At 43.2% G+C, this 24437-nt stretch overlaps 1 protein-coding gene across 1 annotated transcript in view; it reads right to left on the minus strand.

Annotated features, from left to right (window-relative positions):
- Positions 1-24437, minus strand: part of LOC145393722 (uncharacterized) — an 848279-nt gene that overhangs the window by 123503 nt on the left and 700339 nt on the right. Inside the window, exon 67 of the mRNA XM_080267765.1 lies at positions 17093-17203. Within this exon, the coding sequence (XP_080123891.1) occupies positions 17093-17203 (111 nt within the window). The remainder of the gene's footprint in view (positions 1-17092; positions 17204-24437) is intronic.

Raw genomic sequence — 24437 nt, forward strand, 5'->3', positions numbered from 1 at the left:
CATTACCACCACTTCAGGTACGCATGACACTGCCACCTCTTTGGCTAGAAAGGCTCTCTGAAATAACTGCAAGAGCAATTTTCTAAAAGTTGCCTGTATTTGAAGCAGCTAGAAGCTGTACCCTCACTTGCACTGTTCTATCAGTGGTAGTCTGGAAGCACAAGACAAGTTTCTAGCTGAGCCATTGATGATGTGGGACAGAAATTTAAGAGAAATGAATTTTATTACATACCCATACTTGGCCTTCTCAGCTAGATTAGAAAGGGCTGCAGTTAAAGAACAAAGGATAAATGCTAAGACAGTTATGGCAGATCTAATATGCAAATCCATGTCTATTCACTTTTGGTCTAGCTTTGAGCAGAAGTACTAAATGCTAGGAGTAAAGACAATCTGGTTCCCCATGGGAATTTCAGGAAGTTCTTTAGAAAAGTACTCAGTAAGGAGTCTAAATTCGCCCTCATTCACCCTGCCCCAAAGACGGATAACCATTCCCAGCCCTCTAACTATCATCCAATTGATTTACAGCCACTGTTTCTAAAGTTTAATATCTATTAAAAAAAAAGAAAAAAAGACGCATCTTTCTATCATAATCCTTTTTCTGACTGTCAGTATGGGCTCTGCCAGGGCTGCTCCACTGGTGATATCATTGTCCTTTCAGAATCCTCATCATACTCCTTTCAGGACTTTGGCAAATGCTTTACTACTGCAACTGACATTTCAAAAGCTTTTCACTGAGTCTGGTGCAAATCTTTAATTTCCAAACTGCCCTCCAATACTGAGGTTTCTATTCATTTATCTGCACCATCACCTCTAGCTTCCTTTCTGGTCATTCAATAACTGCTCTTGTAGATGGCCATGGATCTTCTCCTAGAGCAGTGATTCTCAAACTATGGGTTGTGACCCAAAGGTGGGTTGCAAGAGGAATTTTGATGGGTCGCAGGGACACAGGCTTTATTAACTTAATTCTAATTATCCTCATTACACTATTAGAATATTCATAATAACTACAATAGGCTATATACCGGTTTCTGTGTGTGTGTATTTACCTATTTCTATTTACCTATTTGTAGTACAGTATACAGGAATTGAGCGATGCTCATCTTGTCCTGTCTCCATATCAACATCTATCTAGTCTACCTTTACACACATGAATGTTTTTCTCCTGCACCACCTTTTCGTCTAAATCGTTCCAAATACTTATGTAATTACCCAATATACAGTAAACCCTCATTATACGATGCCTCTTTGTACGATATTTCGCTTATACAATGTCAAAATTTTAGTACCCTATGCCCACTATACAATGGGAACGATTTGCAACAACGATGGATCATCCGCAGCTCAGTGAACAGCGAATGTGCAAACGCAACAAAAACATCCTCACACTGTCGGCATTAGACCACACACACTTGTCCACTGGTCCAGCCTCATTAGCTAGCCCTGTCCAGCCAGCCAGCCAGCCCTGCCCAGCCAGGCAGTTCTGACATTGATGAGTGAGGCCTGTGAGTCCCTGTGACTGTGAGGCCGAGTCGGGACAATTTGCCGTCAGGACGATTCCCCATCATTTATTTACACATCAGTTTATTTAGCAAGTACACTCGTTTTTTAATTATGTAAGTTATAAAAGTGATGGTGGTTTATTGTTTATATAGTAAATGTAAAAAATGGCATCAAATCATGGGCATTAATGAAAAATAATAATATATTGAAACGTGAATCAGCTGATTTATGATCGATCCTTCATCTTAGCATAAGGCTACATATGAGACATTGGCATTTATATAAATGCCTAATTACCTTAAGTGAACGATCGACATACTTTGGAATTATACAAATAATCTTCATGTTACGTCTATATAAATGTTTCGGGATATTTCGCCATCAAGTCAATTCGCCATCACATCAATAACAAGACAATTCGCCATCGGGACTTTTCGTCATCAGGATGATTCCCCGTCGTTTATTTTCATATCAGTTTATTTAGGAAGTACACTAGTACACCGTTGCCTGGACCTGGGACTGTGCAGTGAGTGGGACCTGTGCTGTGTCTGTCCCCCTTTACTAATACTGAAGATGACAAAACAAAATAAGTTTCAAAGCAAGCCTGAGGACAGTAAATCACCCATGGGGATGAGGGTGGGTTCATGGAATGTGGGAAGTTTGAGGGGAAGAGCAGGGGAAGTCATTGAGGCATTCAGTAGGAGGTGGGTGGATGTGGTGTGTTTGCAGGAAGTCCAGTACAGGGGTGGATCAGCCAGAAAGATTGTTGGGAAGGACTGCTGCTATAAGTTGTTTTGGCAGGGGGGGACAGACGGATATGGAGTTGTTGGCGTGATAGTTGCGGAGAAATGGGTGGAATATGTTATGAATGTTTTGAGAGTAAGCGATAGGATATTGGTAGTGAAAATTCTGTTGGGAAGAAAGATAGCTGCGATTATATTGGCATATGCTCCACAGGCAGGTTTGGATGAATCAGAGAAAGATAGATTTTGGGATGATTTAACACGTGTAGTGGGTGGTATGTGGGATGATGAGATAGTGATTTTGGGAGGGGACTTAAATGGTCATGTAGGTGAAGCAGCACAAGGTTATGAAGGAGTGCATGGGGGATGTGCGTATGGTCTAAGGAATGCGGAAGGGGAAAGGATACTCGAGTTTGGGGAGGCAACGGACATGATTGTGTGCAACACATATTTTAGGAAAAGAGACAGAAGGTTAATTACGTATGAGTCTGGGGGAAATAGCAGTCAGATGGATTATTTTCTGGTTAGGAGGGCCGATAGGAGGTTAGTGAGGGATGTTAAAGTTACAGGAAGTGAGGAGTGTGTGCAGCAGCACAAACTATTGATTTGTGATATGGTGCTTAAAGAACAAGTGATGAAAAAGAGGACTTATGTACCTAGGAGGAAAATATGGAAAATGAAAAACCAAGTAGTAAGGGATGCCTTCTATAGCGAGTTGAGGAGAGTGGTGGCTGAACAGGGAGCTATAGACAGAGGCGTTAATGAAGAGTACAGAGCCCTCAAGAACAATTTCTTGAGAGTTACTGATGTAACATGCAGCTGGACAAGAGGACCACCAAGACATAAAGTAACTTGGTGGCGGGATGAGGGTGTAGAAGCTGCAATTAAGGAGAAAAGAAGGCTTTTCCGGGAATGGAAGAAGGGTGGTAGCAAAGAGGAATATTTGGCTGCCAAGCGGAGGGTTAGAAGAGAGGTATACAGGGCAAAGTCTGAGTCACAGAGACAATTACTTGATAACCTAAATCATGGGGAATGGAAAAATATATTTAGGGTGGCAGGTCAGGTGCAGAGGGATAATCGGGATATCATAGGTCAGCAGTGTGTGAAGAATGATGAAGGAAGGGTAGTGGTGAACAGTGAGGATATTAAAGATGCATGGAGAGAGCATTATAACCGGTTGTTGAATGAGGAGTTTGACTGGGACAGGGAAGGTTTGGAGCCAGCAGATCCAGTGTCTAGCCCTTGGCCTTTGATTGATACTGCTACTGTGAGTGAGGCAATAGGCAGGATGAGGGTGGGGAAGGCAGCAGGTGTGTCTAGGTTCACTGCCGAAATGTTGAAGGCCTCAGGCGATATAGGGGTGAGTTTAGTCACTGACCTGATAAATAGGATTATTTATGAGTGTGTTGTCCCAGATGATTGGCTGAAGAGTGTAATTGTAAATGTGTATAAAGGGAAGGGTGATGCTCTGGAAAGAGGAAATTATAGAGGTATAAAGCTTTTAGATCAGATAATGAAGGTAATGGAGAGAGTTTTAGAAGGTATGATTAGAGAAAGAGTGAATACTGATGAGATGCAGTTTGGGTTTATGCCAGGTAGGGGGACCACTGATGCCATATTCATTGTTCGACAGCTTCAGGAAAAATATATTGGTAGGAGAAGGGATCTTTATTTTGTTTTTGTTGATTTGGAAAAGGCCTTTGACAGAGTCCCTAGAGAGGTGGTGAAGTGGGCAATGAGAAAGCTTGGCTTGGAGGAGTGGCTGGTTAGGGAGGTTATGGCCATGTATGTGGGTGCTCACACCCAGGTGAGAGTGAATGGAGATTTGAGTGATGAGTTTTCCGTGAATGCTGGTGTGCATCAGGGGTCAGTCTTGAGTCCCATGTTGTTTATCATGGTACTTGAAGCCCTTTCATGTGACTTTAGAAATGGACTCCCGTGGGAGTTGTTGTATGCTGATGATTTGGTGTTGATTGCAGAGAATGAAAGGGAGGCGGAGGAAAGGTTTAGGAAGTGGAGAGATGGTATGGGGCAAAAGGGTTTAAGGGTAAATGCAGATAAAACAAAAGTGATGATATCTAAGGTTTGTGGCGGTACTGTCAAAGACGAGGGAGAGTGGCCATGGGCAGTTTGCCACAAGGGCGTGGGAAGTAATTCCATTTTGTGCGGTGTGTGTGATAAATGGGTGCATAAGAGATGTAGTGGTATCAGAGGTAGACTGCGAGATAATGCTGATTTTATGTGTACGGCGTGCCGGGGTGAGCAGGTGGAGATTGTCAGACGTGAAAGGATTGAACTTGCTGGTGAATCTCTTGAGTGTGTGGAAGAGTTTTGTTATTTTGGAGACATGTTGTGTGCTGGAGGTGGGGCTGGAGCTAGCTCTGTGGCTAGGGTGAGAAGTGGTTGGAAGAAGTTCAGGGAGCTCTTGCCTCTCCTGACATTGACAGGGCTCTCCCTACGTGCTAAGGGGTCTTTGTATGCAGCATGTGTTAGGAGTGTAATGCTGTATGACAGTGAGACCTGGGCAGTGAAGGAGGAAGATATTCGTCGGCTCAGACGTACAGAAATGACAATGATTAGGTGGATGTGCAGTGCGTCCCTGCGTCCAAGGCCTGGAGGGGCTGGGTTTACAATGGAAGTGTTGAGAGGTAGGATGGGACTGGAGTGTATTGGTGTTGTGATGAGGAGAGGTAGATTGAGGTGGTTTGGACATGTGGAGAGGATGGGTGATGATAATTGGGTGAGGAAGGTGAGAAGTGTTAATATTGGGGGTGGGGTTATGAGGGGTAGACCGAGAAGGACATGGGATGAGGTCATTAAGTGTGACCTTAGGGTTAAGGGACTGAACAGGGAGGCTGCAATGGATCGTGCAGCGTGGAGAGCCGCCATTAGGTGACCAAGGCCGACACATGCAAGCATGTTGGAGCCTTTAAAAACGAAAACGATGAAAACGTGCTTGTACCTCTTCAAAGTCGTTTTAAAATATACCCAGGATGTAGGCCTGGAGGGGCTGGGTTTACAATGGAGGTGTTGAGAGGTAGGATGTGGGTGATGCTAGAACATAATTCAAAGTCAACTACAGCAAGGTAGAAACAAGTTAAATATTGTCTAAAAGTGCAACTTACAAATGATATCCAAAGCCAATGCTATTGAATGAAAATAGACTTTGATAGATCCCCCTGAGAATTAGTTATTAAAGTATCAGTTAATCAGTAATAAGTATGTTTATAGAATGACAGGGAATTGTCCTGACGGGGAACGTCCATATTATGACGACGAATTGTCGACTTCATGGCGAATTGTCTAGGAACCACATAAACAACTGTTGCTTGCTTTAGTAAAGGTAAGATCTACTGTATACTGTAGTTTTCATGCTTTTTTCTCTTTATTCACTATTAATGTGTTACTTTAAATGTTTAAACATAAGGATATTTCATGTATGTGAGTGCTAAGGTGTGTGTATGTGAGAGTTTAGGCACGTCTGGGAACGTATCCCCATTGACTCCATGTTATAATGGGATTGCTATACGATGGACTGCTTTACGATGGGGTTTTCAGGAACGGAACCCCATCGTATAATGAGGGTTTACTGTACCTAGTTGTGATACACACAAGATATGCTATGCTCGTGGGTTCCCATCACTATCTCAGTAGGTCAAATTTAGCTTCAAACTCGTTTAAGTTTTTAGACTGGACAAACTCTTTGTCCAGGCTATTCCATAAGTCTATACTTCTGTAAGGAAAGCTATATTTCTTGATATCCTTCAAGCAGCATGACTTTTTCAATTTCATTCCGTGTCCTTTTGTTGCTCTCTTATCCCATAAAAACAGATCTTCTCGGTCAATTTTATTTACTCCCACCATGGTCCTGAACACTGCAATCATGTCTCCCCTCTTTCTCCTTTCCTCTAAGGAAGGCAAATCCAGCTTTTCAAGCCTCTCTCTGTATGACAGATCTGCCAGACTGGGGACCATGTTGGTTGCTGTTCTTTGTATTCTCTCAATCTTGTTTATATCTTTCTTTTTGTTGAACGTAGAGGATGGAAGTAATGCGAGTATAAGTGGCTGGGGAATGGCTGGGAGAAGGAGGGAGGTGAGAAGACAGGAAGAAATCAGTAGGATAGAAGTTGTGGAAGCAATGAAGAAAGTTAAATCGGGGAAAGCCCCAGGAATTGATGGAGTGTGTGGTGAAATGCTGAAGCATGGGGGAGAGATAGTAGTAGAATGGATGTGGAAGATGTGCAGATTGGCCTGGGAGGAATGTAGAGTCCCGGAGGATTGGAAGTCAGGTATAATTATTCCCTTGTACAAAGGAAAAGGGGAAAAAGAAGTGTGTGGTAATCATAGGGGCATTTGTCTTCTTAGTATAATAGGAAAAGTGTATGGTAGGATACTTATAGACAGAGTTAGAGAAAGAACAGAGAAATTAGTTGGAGAAGAACAGGGAGGCTTTAGGAAGGGAAGAGGTTGTGTAGATCAGATATTCATTCTAAGATCTTTAGTGGAAAAGTTTCTAGAGAAGGGAAAGAAGTTGTATGCGGCTTTCATGGATTTGGAGAAAGCATATGACAGGGTGGATAGACAAGGATTGTGGAAAGTGTTAAGAATATATGGAGTAGATGGGAAGTTGTTGAATGCTGTGAAGAGTATGTACGATGGTGTGAAGGCTGCAGTGCGTGTGGATGGTGAACTAAGTGAATTTTTCTCTTTGAAAGTTGGTTTGAAACAGGGATGTCATGTCTCCATGGTTGTTCAATCTGTACAAGGATGGGGTAATAAAAGAGGTACAAGGTAGGGTAGTGGATGTTGGAGTGGCCCTGGTGAGAGAGGATAGTGTTTGGAAACTCCCTGTACTGTTGTTTGCAGATGATACTGTGTTGTTGAGTGAAGACGAAGGGGAGCTGCAAGGCTTGGTGGATGAGTCTGAGAGAGTGTGTAAGAAACAGAATCTAAAGGTGAATGTAGGGAAGAGTAAAGTGATGGTCTTTGAGAGAGGTGAAGTTCGTGAATGTACAGCGAGGTTGGATGGTGAGGAATTGGAAAATGTGAGTACGTTTAAGTACTTGGGTAGTGTGATGAGTAAGGATGGAGGTTTGGAGGGTGAAGTGCTTGAAAGGGTACAGCACGGAAGAAAGGTTGCTGGTTCTTTGAAAGCAGTGATAAGAAACAGGAAAGTGAGCATGGAAGTGAAAAAGTTACTACATGACAGTATTGTGATACCAACTCTAACGTACGGAAGTGAAGCTTGGACATTGTTGGAAGGACACAAGTCAAGAGTAAGAGCAGTGGAAATGAGTTATTTAAGAGGAGCCTATGGAGTCACGTGGAGAGAGAGGCTGACGAATGAGGATATAAAGGAGCGTTGTGGTGTGGATGTGGATGTGATAGGAAGCGTTATGAGGAACATACTGAGGTGGTTTGGCCATGTGGAGAGGATGGAGGGTGAAAGACTGACGAAGAGAGTGTATGTGAGTGAGGTGGAGGGGGGAAGAGGGAGGGGGAGGCCGAGGATGAGATGGAGGGATGGGGTGGAGAGGTATATGAGAGAGGGGGGTGTTAGTTGGGAGCAGGGCAGTGAAATGGCGGGGGACAGGGCGACTTGGAGGCGATTTGTTTGTGGCCACCCTAAACGGGATTGAGGCGTCTGGCAATAGATAGATAGATAGATTTTTGTGTGGGGACCACAGTACTGCTACATATTCTAACCTGGGGCGGATCATGGCCACTATCAATTTTTTCATCATCTCCTCATCCATATAATGAAATGTTACTCTTATGTTAGTCAAGAGTTTATAAGTCTCTCTAACTATCTTGTTAATGTGCTTTTCAGGTGACAAGATATCTTGGACCAGCACTCCCAAATATTTCTCTTCTCTCAATTTTGTGATTAATTCATTACCCAACAAATAGTTCAGTGATGGCCTCTTGGTACTTTTACCCAATTCCAATATTTTACATTTCTTTACATTAAATTTCATTTCCCACATCCGGCTCCAATCATGTATCCTATCCAGATCCTCCTGCAGCATTTTACAATCCTCCTCAACCTCTAACTTCCTCAAAATCTTTGCATCATCAGCAAATAGACTTGCATAACTGTTCACTCCATCTACCATATCATTTATGTAAATCAGGAACATTACTGGCACCAACACCAAGCCCTGTGGGACTCCACTTGTTACTTCCCTCCATCCAGACATCCTATCCTTTATTACTGTCCTCACTTGTCTGTCTCTCAAAAAGTCTCTCATCCATTCCAGGAGGTTCCCCTTCAGTCCTCATATATGCTCTAGTTTCCACATAGTCTCTTATGTGGTACCTTGTCAAAAGCCTTCTCCAAATATAAATACAAACAATCCACCCAACCGTCTCTCTCCTGTAGCATGTCAATCGCCCTTGAGTAAAAGCTCAGCAAGTTGGAAACACATGACCTTCCACTTCTGAATCCAAACTGACTTTCAGCCAAAATATTCATCTCTATAGTTTATCCATCTTTCAGGATTCTCTTGCACAATTCTGCAACCATGCTGGTGTGTGTGTGCATGCGTGCGTGTGTGCGTGCGTGCGTGCGTGCGTGCATGTGTGTGTGTGTGTGTGTGTGTGTGTGTGTGTGTGTGTGTGTGTGTGTGTGTGTGTGTGTGTGTGTGCGTGTGATTTTTTTACCCTGTGGGTCGCAAAGTCTTGAAATATTCCAAATAGCGTCACGCGCTAAAAAGTTGAGGACAGATGTCCTAGAGTATCAGTAGTGGCATTCCTCAGGGTTCTGTCCTGTCACCAATCTTTTTTCTTCTACTCATAAAAGACTTTCTAACTTGTTGGCTGATGACTCCAAACTTCACCTTTCCATCCGCTTCTCACTGCATATATCACAGTAATTACTTCAACAAACATGGGATGAGGCTATACAGCTAAAGCACACCTCCCTGACTGGGGTAAAAGTAACCCTGTTGTTTTTAATGGGGCAAAAACTCAATTCCTACATCTTTTGACTCACCAAAATCTTCCACAGAGGTACTTTCTAAAATTACACAATATTCAACTCAAACCTGCATCATCTCTGAACATTCTTGAACTTTTATTCATGGATGGATCATATTACCTTTCTTGCAAAATCTGCTTTCATTAACCCTTTAAACGCGGATCGTCGCGTTTGTGACGCTCGGCGAAAAGGACATAACGGCGGATCATCGCGTTTGCGATTCTAGTAAATTTTGAATAACCGCGGGCAAGCAGGCTCAAGCTGGTATTGTCTATCAGTACCGCCACCCTTTAGCTACTATTAGCACACTTGACCTTTGTACCACTGACCTCCGATGTTGCCAAGTATCTTTTTTTTTACCCACCCACGCACCGCTGCCCGGCCACCCTCGCCGTGATATATGGCAGCGCGCGGACAGCTCAGACATGTCAATCTGCGCCTTCCTCTCGCAAGCACTTTATGCTAATTGGAAACGCTTGTTTCCCCAGTTGTCACACTAGCTTTTTTTCACGCAGTTTGCCCCTGTTTAGCGTCAGTTTACCGCAGTCTTTGAAGGTGACACCATGTCTAATTCTAGCTCTTCCGAGTCAGTGCCTTCCAGCCTTCCGAAAAAGGGCTTTGTGACCTCTACCCCATCCAAACCCTTACTAGGAAGTGCTAAGGGCCTGAGTGAGTCGGCTATAGGCCTAGAATTATTGAAAGCTTCTATGGACTACGGTAGTGACGTTGCGGTGTTATCGAACCTTGCTGAATCAGACACTTTATCGAGTGCTAAGTCTGAGGTGCAGGAAGAGACAATTCCTGTGCCTAGCACCTCATCAGGCAAGGCTCCAGTGCAGAAGGGAGTGGTGTATGGTAAGGGGACCAAGAGGAAGCGAAGTGGTGACCCCAGTTCCCAGCCATTGTTCTCCTCAGGCCGGCCATTGTCCCCTACCCCAGGTCACGCCACCGCCATACCGCCTCGCACCCCCAGCCCCATTCTCTTGTCATCTTCGTCTGCTGTGCTTTCTCCTGAGTCTTCGGAGTTTCCTTCACCACCTCGGAAGGGAAGTAGGCAGTCTGGTTTTCGTAGAGGTTTTCGTAGGCCCCGTGTTCGTGCTGGCATGAGTAGGAAAGTGTCTCCTAGTGCTAGAATTAGTGGTAAGGTTTCCTGCACTAGGCAACTCACCACTCAGGCTACTATGAGTGACCTTGAACCTTCTCCTAATCTCCCCACCACCACCACCACCACCACCACACAGACACGACCTAGCTCACCCACTGCCACACGGCCTGCCTCACCGCCTGCCTCACCCCCCGCCGCCCCCACCCACTCCCAGCCTAGGCAGGGCACTCTGGATGCCTTCGTGTGGTCTGAGGGCTCTGATTTTGTGCCAGAGGATCTGCCCTTTGATTCCACTGGGTGTGGGATCCAGGCTGACTTCCCTGTCCCCGAGGGTGGTGAATGTTTGGACTACTTGTTGGCCTTCCTGGATAACGAAGTCATGGAGCAGAGTTGTACCGAGACGAACAGGTACGAAGGACAATGTGCTGCAGTTCGTCAAGGTGAAGGTGCAACGCCATCCACGTCGCGGATGGCAGCATGGGTTCCTGTCACGATCCGGGAACTATTTGTATTCATCGGCTTGATGCTTCTCATGCCACATAACTGGAAGCACAAGCTCGAGGAGTACTGAAGTGCTGACGATCTTTGCCCCACACCCATCTTCAACAAGTACATGACTCGGGATCGTTTCAGGCAACTCATGACGTACCATCACTTTGCCAACAACAATGAGCCTTCCCGGACTGACCCCCTATGGAAAGTGAGGGGAATCCTGAACATGATCAAGGACAAGTTTATGACGTTCCTTCGGCCCTTCAAGAAAGTGATGATCGACGAGTCCTTGGTTTTGTTCAGGGGCCGTCTTCGGTTCGTGCAATATATTCCAAGCAAACGCCACCGCTTTGGAATAAAGTTTTTCGTGCTGTGCGACTGCAAGACGGGGTTCATCCTAGACTTCGTTATCTACACCGCCAGCAATGTGGACTTGGACAAGACTGATCCCCTTGGATTCTCTGGTTCTGTGGTGAAAGTGCTTCTGGAAAAGTTCTTTGGCGGGAATCATGTCCTGTATACGGACAATTATTATACAGCTCCCAAACTCGCCAAGTACCTTTCAGAGCACGGCGTCGGATCCTGTGGCACTGTCAGGAGCAATAGGGCACACTACCCTGCCTTCCCCGAGGCTGAAAGATCAAAGCGGGGAGACATGCACCTGAAGAAATCCGACAAGATGCTGGTGATAAGGTGGCACGACAAGAGGATCGTCAACGTGCTCACCACAGTGCACAAGGGGGAAATGCAAGCCACAGGGAAGGTCGACAGAAGGACTGGCGAGCCTGTGATGAAGCCTGATGCTGTCATTGACTACAACGTCAATATGCGGCTGGCGGACAAGTCAGACATGATGATCGGAGAGATTGACTGCCTGAGGAGGAACCGTCGCTGGTACAGGAAGGTGTTCTTGCACTTGCTTGATATGTGCATGCTGAACGCCTTCATCCTGTATAAGATCAAGAGCAGGAAGCCAGCTAACTACTCTCTCAGGCGGCTTTCTAAGACTTGTGTTTATCAGCTGCATCAGCGTTTTGGGCAGGTACTGCCATCAGGCCCCAGGCGCCACTCACAGACACCTCCAGACTGCCTACAGTGCCAGGACTACCTTCAGTGACACCGCCTGGAGCCACTGCCTAGCACTGCCAAGAGGGGAAAAGCACTGAGGAGGTGCCATGTGTGCAGCCAACCTACGCAGCAAGACAGAACATTTAGGCGCACCTCCTTGCAGTGCAAAGAGTGCCAAATTCCCCTCTGCGCTTACCTGTGTTTCTTTGACTACCACAGCCTGAGTAGATATTGAAAATAAGGGTAAAAATCTTGTAAATAATACTGAGAGTGACAGTGATATTAGTGTTTAGTTTTCTTGTACGTACTGACAGTGACAGTCTGTTGAGTGTAAATTAGTGTATGTAGTTGTAAAAGCACTGACAGTGACAGTGATTTCAGTGTAAATTATTGTACATAGTAATAATATAAGTATTGAGAGTGACAGTCACTCCAGTGTAAGAAGTTGAAAGCATATTTTTCTATTCTATGTTATGACAGTGACAGTTTGGTGTGTAGAAAATATTATTTTTATAAGTAATGACAGTGACACTGATGAATAAGGCACTAAACTGACAGCGAGAGTGAAAGTGAGCGATAGAAATGAAGTGCGAGCGGCTGACAGGAGCGAGAATAAAGTGACTGGCGTAAGGCAGAATAAAATCGTGCCGCGGTGGTCTTTCTCATTCCCGCTTCACAATACCGGCAGTGACAGTGATTTTTATGGCCGTAATAGTGCCATGCGAGCCTTTGGGAAGTACTATGAAGGATATTTTTTTTTTTTTTTTTTTTTTTTTTTTTTTTTAACAGAACGGAGGAAGGAAAAACAAATGGGTAAAAAAAAATAATCCATACACCAGATTACTGGTGTCCTCTGTTCATAAAATATCTGTAACAGTTAGACTTGAACAGTTGTGGGTTGAAATTTGGAGGAAAACAACTCTGGGGAAGCGAATTCCAGAGAGATGCAGTTCGGGGAATGAAAGAATTCTGATAGGCAGAAGTTCTGCAATATGGCTGAGTGACATTCCAGTCATGAGCGCTACCAGATGCCCGTGTAGCACGAGGGAAGGCATGGAGAGGTGGCAACATGGACGCAACTTCGTCTGAGCATTTGCCAAAAAAATATCTGTAAAATAATGCAAGGGAGGCAACATTCCTTCTTACTTGCAGGGGAGGTAGTTTATATGTAATGGCAAGGTTGTTAATGATTCTAACAGCTTTATTCTGAATTTTGTCTAGTTGTCTTAATGCAACCTCTCCACAACCATTCCACAAGGGTGAGCAATATTCAAGCTGAGAGCGCACATGACTCTTATAAATTATAGCTAACTGCTCATTGGCGAAGAAGTTACGGACTCTGTACAATAATCCAAGTTTCTTTGAGGCGGTTTTAGCAAGTGATCTGACATGAGAGGTCCAGCTGAGGGCACTGTTAAGTGAGACACCAAGAATTTCAATACTTTTGGAGATGGGAATATTAGTAGCACTGAAGGTAATGTACGAATCTGGCAATATCTGTCTATTAGTAAACTGTATATATTTAGTTTTACTAGCATTAAAAGAGACAAGGTTGTTTTGTCCCCATTCACTGCTTGTAGATAGATCTTGATTTATGGAGATGGCTGGACTGAGTTGAGAGGTAGAGATATTAGACTTTGTAAATGGATGTCTGAGTGTGAATGAACTATGTAGTGTTAAGTCATCTGCATATGAGTGAATGGGATTGTGAGTGACAGATAAGAGATCATTAATATGAACCAGAAATAGGGCTGGCGCCAGAACTGATCCCTGCGGCATGCCGGCGTTAACTGAGTGGAAATTCGAATATACATCATCTACTTTTACTCTTATTTTCCTGTCACTAAGATAAGAAGAAATCAAAGGAACAAAAGACATTAGTCCATAGCAAGGGAGTTTGGACAGCAGGGAACGGTGCCATACTCTGTCGAAAGCTTTAGAGATATCAAGAGCTACTGCATGAGTTTCTCCAAAAAGATCAATTGATTGATGGATGGTATGAGTCAAGAGATTGAGTATGTCAATGGTGGATCTTTCGTGGCGAAAACCGTATTGTCTATCACTATTTAAGTTGTTGGATTCAAGATGTTTAACAATATGCTTATTAATTAAAGTTTCAAATACCTTACCAAGAGAAGATGTGACAGCTATTGGTCTGTAATTGGTGGGGTCAGACGAACTTCCTTTCTTCGGAAATGGGTGGATATTGGCTTCTTTCCACGAATTTGGGAATAAAGAAGTACATATGCATAGTCTGAATAATTTAGCTAGGACAGAGGCAAGTTCAGGGGAACGCTTTTTCAAAACAATTGGTGGAATTCCATCTGGGCCTGGAGCTTTGTTGGTAGGTAAATTGTCTAGGATGGATTTTACGTATCTTGTCTGTATTTTAAGTGGGGCAATTTCGGGAGAATCAAGTTCCAGTACTGAGACATTCTGGCTGGAATCATCTATGGTAGAGTTTCTGGCAAAGGTACTAGCAAAGATATCTGCTTTCCCACGTGGGTCATTTGTAATATTGCCATCTGAAGATTTTAGTGGGGGAATGGAAGATGACTTGTTTATTATTGAAAGAATTAAGAGTTGACCAGAATATTCTATTGTCATTAGGGTTGTTAGGTAGTTTTGATGCTTGCTTTTGAAGAAAGTTTGATTTAGATAGATTTAATACAGCTTTTGCATGATTTCTAGCAATTTTAAATTGGGAGAGTGATTCAGATGTTTTCGATTTTAAGTAAGAGTTATATGCTAATGACTTTTGGGCTGTTGCTCTGGCACAATTGCCATCAAACTATTTTGGAGAGTTTGATCTTTTAGTGAATTGTTGACTTGGTTTGAATAAATCCATACCAGCTAGTATTAAGTCGCAAATGTGGGACTGGGTAGAATTGGGATCACTAGAGAAGAAAGACTGCCATGGAACATCAGCAAGATAATTTCTAAATCCATCCCAGTCTGCCCTGTCAAAGTGCCATCGGGTCACCCTGACAGGTTCAGAATGGGGAGGTGTAGGAGGGTTAACTAATGAGGCTTTGATGAGATTGTAGTATTGTAGTATAATGTAGTAGACGTGTTTTTAGCTGTGAAAAGGGAAATGTGTGTTCAGTGACGGGAAGACCGCCGGCGTGCTGCATGTCGGCCATACGCTCCGTTGATTGTAGCCTTATTTTCAGTGCTTATTGTACAAATACGGATTCCTAACTACCTGTACGTTGTAGTATAAAGTGTACTGTGACAGATTGAGGCTGTGGTAGAGGGGAAACTGGGTTGCTGGAGGTGTGAAAGTGAAGACTTTGTTACCCAACTTTGCAAGTCTCCACAAGTCCTTGGGTAGTCCACGAAGGCTCAACACCTGTCTCAGGAGAAAGCTGAATGTAAGTACTATATGCCATAAAAATTTTAATGTTCTAGGGTTAATCTCTGATTTTTGGCAAATATTTTCCCACAGGTACTCAGACCGTGATACAACCCCGCCACATGGGGGGGGGGGTCGGCTGTCCACGGCCACATTTAAAGGGTTAAATTAGGTGTGCTAAGCTGACTTTGTGCTTTCTTCACTCCTGCACAGCTGTTCACTTTATATAGAGGTTTTATTTGTCCCTGTGTGTAATATAACTCTCATGTTTTGGGGGATTCCCACACTGGGTTCTTCTCAATAGGATGGGGTCAAAGGCTTTTTGTCTCATTAATGCTCCTCTTAGACTCCCTTCAACTTCTCTCTCTGCTGAACTGTTGCATTTTTATCTCTTTTCTACCATTTCTTTAATGGTCACTGTTCTACTGAACTGTCTCCTTGCATCCCTCCTTCATTATGGTGGGTGCACAGCACCCTTCTGGGAGCAAACTCTTACCCGTTTTCTGTTCAACTTTCTAATAGAAGAGTTAACTGATACTCCCAGTCCTTCATGTATGCAATAGGTAGACTTGGAACTGTCTTTCTTTTATTTCTCTCTGCCAATGATCTCCAGTTTTTTAAGAGTAATGTGTCCAGACATCTCAAAATGAATGAATCTTGAATTTCTCTCTCTCTTTCTCTTGAATTTCTCTCTCTCTTTCTCTTGTCTCTCTCTCTCTCTCTCTCTCTCTCTCTCTCCCCCCTGGAGGGAACAATTTTGCAGATTTCTAGGCTTTGGTTCCTTCTTCTTTTCATTAAAAAAAAAAAAAGTTTGATCCACAGGTGCTAACAATGTTCTAGCTTTTGCTGAAAAGGGAGTCTGGTATTTGAATCTAAAACCAAAACTTCAGAAAGCTCTTCTAGCCCTTCAGTCCTAATGGAACAATCACAATTTGCAGGAGAAGAAAAACGTCCCAAGGCACCAGACTTAGGGAATGAAATCCCCTCATCAGAAACTGGATGTGAAGAGAAAGAGGTGGCACGGCACCCTCTTTATCAATGGCATTCACTGCATTTATCACTACCTTCCAATCATGAGTAATCCTGTACTTCCTTGACACTGATCTCTCCCTGGCCCTATTTTTCTATATACGAAGTACCCATTAAAAACCTGTTCAACAAGAATCTACATGACTTTGGGACATGCAGTAGTTTCTCCATCTTTCAAAGAAAACAACACAGGCATGCATTTTAATAAAATCTGGTAAACTTCTGTTTGGTGACTCCCCCCCCCACAAAATATGACTAGATTCTCCATTTCTTCACCTCTAATCCTCAGCTTCCTTTCCTGCCTTCTAGTTTCTGTTTTTATTATTCTGTAATTTCTGTAAACATGTGTGATTGCCGTTTAGTACTGTCACGTGAGTTTCTGTGTCATAAATCAGCCATTCCCTGCTTTCCCTTTGTCTGCAAATAATTTGTATATCTGTTACAGTAAAACTTGGTGCCAGTCATTATAATGATGGGTCAGTTAACTGTTACAAGTAGTTCAGCTGTTCTCTTGGTTGTGGTGAAGGATAGAAACAAAAAAAGTGTGTGTGTGTGGGGGGGGGATACTGAGAATACTGCCAGATGCCACATACTGTATGTAGGTACAGTACCATGTACCATTTTCAGCTATGCTGCTTATAATATTAGAAACACTGAGTTGTGTGATGTTATTATCTCTTATGTTACTTTATGAATGTACCATGGATGGTAATACAAATAAGACTTGTATACTAATTAAAAAAATCTTTCCATACAGCAATTCAGATAAAAATGGCTAAAAGCCAAATATTTAGTTACCTTACCAGAAGGAGCTTACATACCTCCCGTCCTTGCTTGTCAAGAGATGCCACTGACAGTTTACGGTCATCACGCTTTGCTGTCAAGGTGCTGCTTATGTATGGGAGGTTGATGGCTGTGTTGTTTAGAGTTACCTGGGGAATAAAGACAGTAGCTCTCAAATTAATATGCTCATGATGTTTTTGTGGTAGGTGGGGGCGCTCACCATCCACTCTCGCAGTGTAATGCTGCTCTGGATGTCTGCCCTTTCCTCTCTTCCATCCTTCCTCTTCTGTCTTTCTTTCCTTCATTCTTTCCTCTTCCTTCTGCCTACAGGTGGCTTTACACTCCCTCTTCTGGCTTTCTTTCCTTCATTCTTTCCTTTTCCTTCTGCCCATGGGTGACTCTACACTGAGTGATGGCCAAATGGTTTCCTGTATACTAGGAAACCATTTACAACACTGGGTGGTAACCATATAACCAAATTATGGCACCTGATGGTTTAGTGGGTAATTAAGGAGCTCCAATTGGATTGAGCCTGTGTAGGTTTATATCCAAGGGATGGTTGGGGTTTATCGCTCATGTAATGCCACTCAGGGATGAGTGAGGCTGGTCATTCTCATCTTAAATGTCAGGATCAACTTGCCTAGCCCCAGGTTCCTATGGTCCTCTATGGGGCGACATAGGATTGGATGATGGATGGATGGATGGTTACTGTTTTCTTTAGCATCATACTCTACATCAAACTAGTTCTCAAGTCTGTCCCTCTAGCATTCCTGCAATACATTATTTCAGTATTAACTCAGTATGAACACACGTTTATAGTAATTGCTGAAACAAGAGTATGTTCACTTTCTACAGTCTGGGAACATCCTATATAACAGAAAAGAGGTTACTGAGACTGTTTATAACCCTTAAAGCCTAAGGACATCTTGCCTATGGTGCATAAATCATCCAGCATTAGAAAAAGTAAAATAGTAAAGATGTGCATGAGCCAGTTCAGCACAATATAACTTCAAAGCATTTACTAGTGAACAGGATTATTGCTGACTAGTATGGAGTTTTGTAATGTCTGTCAGCAGCGAAGTCTAAAAGTTTATGTGGCTGCCAATGAACCCATGATAATTGTGAGGTGACAGTGTGATGTGTCAGTGAATGAACATAGTTTTCAGGCACCTCTGTCTATTGAGAGTAAAATCTTATGGTTGTTTGGGGAATTACATGACACACAGACTTACGTGGATATGTAACACTACAGTATTTCCATGGACAGAATTACTGTCAAAATAAACTAAAAGGTTTTAAAATAATTCCCTCTGTTTGTGAGCCCGAGAAATGTATCACCCTGATAGTTCGTACTCTTCCTGAGCCATTACCATGGCCTCAGGTGCTGTATCTCCCTTGTACAATAAAATTAACTCTGATGTTCTAACATCGGTGAGAACACTCACACCCTGTGAACCTTCTGTTAGCTGCTTTAACGACACAGCCCAGGGCATTATTATTATCATCCTGATGTTTGGTGGCTATCTGGTGTTGCTGACATGTAGAAAATTAAATTGCACATGTCAGTATGAGTGTCGGTATGGAAGGAGAGTAATATGAAAGGGGTGTACTGGAGAAAGGGCAGCCTAATGATGCAAGAGAAGGTGATATAGTAGCGATTTGGTCTGGCAATAGGCAGATAGATAGACAGTATGAGTAGCTGATAAGGTAGTGTGAAAATAGGTGGAAAAAGCTGTATCATTTGAAAGAGATATTTAGTGGCACTACATTCCCAGGGCTTGCAAACAAAGGTCTTTATGCAAAATCATCATTATCATCATCATCATCATCTAATCCTGCATTGGCCCATGAGGAGTGTAGGAGCCCGGGGTTATGCAAGTTGATCCTGACATTTAAGATGACAGTGACCAGCCTCAACCATCCCCGAGTGGCATTACAAGAGCAATAAACCCCACCTACCCCTTGGATACACACCTGTACAGGCTCAATCTGAATGGAAAACCTTAACTGCGCATTAAACCACCAGGCACCATAATTTGGTTATATGGTAACCACCCAGTGTTGTAAATGGTTTTCTGGTGTACAGAAAACTATTTGGCTTGTCACTCAGTGTACAGTCACCCATAGGCAGAGGGAAAAGGAAAGAATGAAAGGAAAAAAAACAGAAAAGGGAGTGTAAAGTCACCCATAGGCATAAGGAAGAGGAAAGAGTAAGGGAAAGAAAGACAGAAGAGGACAGACGGAGAGAAGGAAGAGAGGAAAGGAAAGAATGAAAGGAAAAAAACAGAAAAGGGAGAGTAAAGTCACCCATAGGCATAAGGAAGAGGAAAGAGTAAGGGAAAGAAAGACAGAAGAGGACAGACGGAAAGAAGGAAGAGAGGAAAGGGCAGTCACCCGAGAGCAGCACTACATCGAGTGAGTGGATAAAAATCTGCCAATTAATGAGACCTTCATAAGGTCACGCTGTAGGCCTAACAGCTACTAATACCACTTATCTGGAGATTTTCATTTACAGAACCCAGCTCAGGAGTTTGTCCACAGAGAGAGTAATATCAATCCATCCATCCATCATCCAATCCTATGTTGCCCCATAAGGAGCATAGGAGTCCAGGGCTAGGCAAGATAGTCCTGACATTTAAGACGAGAGTGACCAGCCTCACTCATCCCTGAGTGACATTACATGAGCAATAAACCTCAACCATCTCTTGGATATAAACCTATGCAGGCTCAATCCAACTGGAGCACCTTCATTACCCACTAAGCCATCAGGTGCCATAATTTGGTAATATGGTTATCACCCAGCATAGAAAATGGTTTCCTGGTGTAGAGGAAACTATTTGGCTTGTCACTCAGTGTTGAGTCACCCACAGGCAGAAGGAAGCGGAAAGAATGAAGGAAAGAAAGACAGAAGAGGGAGTGTAAAGTCACCCGTAGGTAGAAGGAAGAGGAAAGAAGGAAGAGGAAAGAAAGGCAGAAGAGGATGGAAGGAAGAGAGGAAAGGGCAGACACCCAAAGCAGCACTACATCAAGTATGTGGATGGTGAGTGACCCCATCTACCGCTTAAAATTTTGCCAACAGCATCCGGTGCTCCTAGGCAGTCACCCAGCAATCACTGAATTGGTCGATCCTGCAGCCAGTCCTAGAGTTCATGACCCAGGAAAGTTTGTCATATCAGTCTGTTATCTGGAGTGTTTCTCAGCAGATGGTTTGATGGATTACAGTCTGGGCTTCACTCAACTTTGGTGGATAACAGAGTTTGAGCTTCACCCAACTCTGATTAATCATAATGGGATGAGAAATCAGGTAAGAGTAAAGACAGATCATGCAGTCATTGAATTTTGCAATAAGCTTTAACACTGGAGAAAAGTAAAGACATGTGTATATGTAAATACAAAACTAACACTAGACAAAATAGACGAAGTCATTGATGTAGTTAAAGCCTTCAACAGGCCATCACATGGATATCACAAAAAGATAGGTGATCACAGCCTCCTGAACTTAAAATAAGTAACAAATAACTCTAATGAACTGACTGAGTGAAATCATACAGTTTCCTGAGAAAGTCAATCCTTGTTTCTATCCCCTGTGTGACCTTTCCTAAAAGGGTAGAACAATGGTGAATACAATGCTACTGGTGGATCAATCCCACTGCCACATTCTCTAAGTGCGATCTTCCAGATTCAGGTAAGGTCTAAAACATGTGTGAGTGATGCCCAAACTCTAAGATCCACCAAAGTTGAGTGAAACCCCGACTCCATGATCCACCAATGTTGAATGAAGACCAGACTCTATGATCCATCAAAGTTGAGTGAAGCCCAGACTCTAAGATTCATCAGAGTTGAGTGAAGCTCAGACTATATGATCCACCACAGTTGAATGATGCCCAGAATATAATCCACCAAACCATCTGCTGAGAAACACTCCAGAAAACAGACTGATAAGGCAAACTTTCCTGGGTCATGAACTCGAGGACTGGCTGCAGGATCGACCAATTAAAATCACAGAACAATGCAACTTAGAAATTTGGGGCAATGAACACAGCAATGATTCAGGCCAAATCCACAGTGCACTGAAGTTTAAGGGCCAAAGTGAATTAATATACCATATTTATGCAGTGCTTTGGCTGAGCAAAGAGGGCAATGGGTCAGTCCTGATCTCAGAGTGTAAATTTTTACTGGTTTTGCTCTGAATGGTTTTGACCTCAATCTTCATTAAAACCTATGAGTCAAAAGACGAGTAATGAATGTGTAGCACAGAATTTCATGGGTGCCTGTTGGTATCTCAAAGCATGTAACTTGGATACTTGAGCTCCCAAGGTTAAGGCAACCAGGAAGGGTGCCTTGCAGAATGACCATACCTGGGAAGATATGGATGAGAATGGAGGAGAACAGATCCCTAAGAAGTTTAGGACTCACTGGAGGAACCAATGTGGTGTCCTAGATGGAGATGTGAGGAGCATGTTAAAAAAGCCCTGTCTAAGCAAAGCAACTGTCCTTCTGAGATGGTCACGTTGCCCTCTAACTAAAAGGAGTCCATCAGTTTACATGGGAATGTGGTCCCTCTCAAAGGATAAATGAACTAAATAATCAAGGAAAATTAATGCTGACTCTGGTGGAAAGTTTTGGCTTTCAAGGAAGCAAACAAATTACAATACTTCTAGCACAACCCACACTGGGTGGAAAATGATGAATAGAGTCCCCTGAAGAGATATGGGTCACTTTATTTCCATGTGCTTGTGAGTAAGTTTGATGTAAAAATTCATGCATGAGGACTGAGCATGAATTCTAATGAACCTACTGCCAGCATCTCAAGTTGGTGGGGGAACAAGGGCATCAGATTCTAGCATCACAAAATTATGTAAACTGTGCACCTAGGTTACAATGCCCAAAGTAACATGATCATGAGGACATGTTTCTGAATATCCTGAGCTTATGGATCATTTTGACAGTGACTGGTTGATGAAAGACAGGGGCAGATAAAGTCCAGATGTTCCACTTGACTGTGAAAGCATCAGGGTCCCCTCTTGGTGTTCTCTACAACCATGCAAAAACAGAGGATTTCTGGTGTCGCTGTGAGATGCAAAAGGATTTATTTGTGGTCATGCGATATTCCAACACAGAAGTACAAACAAATCCTGGATCAGTATCCACTCTATCACTGATGATGTTCTGTTCTGTCATGATGACTGGCCTATATGATGGTTTTACATGAAAAGGTTTGCCACCTATAAATGGATGCTGAACCTCTGAACTAGGTGGATGATGCATTCTGTTGTTGTGAAATGGGTGTCAGACCACAACAATCCCTCTTTGGTGATGGTGTAAACTTAAATCAAGTCCATCCAGAATAATAGAGGGTCACTCTGTGGAGCGCATCTCTCCGACAAGGGCAACGTAATTTCCAAACCACTCTTCAAAATGGGTTAGGGTTTCTCATCACTGATTAGGGTTTTGCAAAAAGTGTTTTCTGAATCCAGAATCTGTAATACGATCTGGATCAGTTCCAAAAGTTAATCAATTGCTCCCCGGGACATGGTCCAAATTTCTCTTTTAGTTTTGAATAATCCTGCTAACTGACAAAAAAAACTAACAAACAAACAGGGATGAAAATATACCCTCCTTGTCAGAGAGAACCAGCAATCTTCCCTGAGAGAATGAGAGTGTTGCTGAAGGAAAATGTACTACTGTTAACTCCCGGCACTGATGAGCAATCCACCTCGGTGGCCCTCCAGAAACTGGTATTCCTAACCTCTGCTGGAGGCATCTATGAGCATCAGATCTGGAGGAGGAGGGACCCATGACACTAATGTGTTCTACAGGATTGGATGTAACCAACTGTCTAAGCCTGCATGGATGGTAGGAGGTAGGTGAATCAGAACGTCTTTATGGTAATGGCTGAACACCACATTGCTCATGAAGGTAAGGAATCAGTGCATCACGCAGTTCAGAGAGAGACTTGGGATGACAAAAATGTGGGATCACACTTGATGTTTCCAAGTTCTGTACACCTTGTGCATGGGTCCATCGCTTGGAGGTGTCTGAGATGGATTAATCAAAAGTTCTTGTTGTTGTGAGATAGGAAAAACACCCATTCATGGTACAGAGAAGTAGGAGGCCTGAAGTTACCATGACCAGCTTGGAGATGGCAGCAGCAATGCTGGTAACAAACAAATCAGAAAACTGACCAGCAAGAAAACATGACTCACTATGGAAGTCCCACTCCAGATTCAAGAAGAATGGCCCACCTATGCCAGGGATGTTGGGGATGGGACACATCTGCCTACACATAAGCTTGAGTGCAGCTCCTCTGAAAACCAATGCCAGAGGGGGGGAAATGCTACATGAGAGTTCTCCAGTAGAAGGGGGACACTGGAACAATCACAAAAGGCTCGTCCCCATGATCCAGGGCTGCTGATTGAGCACTAAACTTGGCACAGGCAAAATATCTACAGCTCAAGACAGTGGGACCCCACAGGAACCAGTGCTGACATGAACATGAATGACTCACTGTCAACAAGAAAGCACTTGGACACAATCAGAATGCTCACCTGCCATCACCAACATGGACAAAACACAGGTTGTGGCAGGGAACCACCAAATCACTGGCCTGCCAGCTTCATGTTGCCACAAAGGCAAGAAGGATCCTCATCAAAAGTGTCTACTGAGCAAACACAGGGCACCTGAGGAGCTTCTAGGCAACTTTAAAAAAAAAAAAAAAAAAAAAAAAAAAAAAAAAAAAAAAGCCCATCAAAGCCAGGGAGACTAAGGGAAACAAGGAAAAGCATGAAAAGAGGGAAAAAAGTAGCCTAAAGGTTAGGTTCCATGAAGGGAAGGGCTCAAGAAAGAAGACCATCCAAAAAAGGAAACAAGGAGAACACACAAAACTTACAGATTAACCACATTATCTCTGAAAATCCAGGAAGGAGAGAAAAGACATACACATTTACACTGTGGTTAAAACCCAACGAGTCACTGCAATGAACACCTCCTTGCAGGGTGGTCCTACAACTGAGCTCTCTGCAGATGCCAACAGCAGCTGATAATCAACATGTGCTGGGATACTAAACAATACCCTAACTACTATGATTACAGGAGGTGACAGGAAAAGGTTCACTGGATGTAGGTGGCCATCCTGATACCAGTACACTGATGTTCTTTATCTTTTCCATGAAAAACGTACCACCAAAAACTGTGGCAGTGGTTCAGCAAAAGTATAAAGTATCAGCGCATTTCTTGCCAGTGAGTTCATAAATTACTAACTTATGAGTCAGATCTTATGCTATTTACTTAACATCTTGTTTGGTAAATGTTATGTCTCATATTTGGAATGAATTCTCATGAAATGAAGTGCAGGTGACACTGGGAGCATAGTGCAGCCAGATA

Source organism: Coenobita brevimanus, chromosome 25, assembly GCF_032717465.1.
Source record: "Coenobita brevimanus isolate Jiangsu-jjx chromosome 25, ASM3271746v2, whole genome shotgun sequence".
Taxonomy (NCBI): Eukaryota; Metazoa; Arthropoda; class Malacostraca; order Decapoda; family Coenobitidae; genus Coenobita; species Coenobita brevimanus.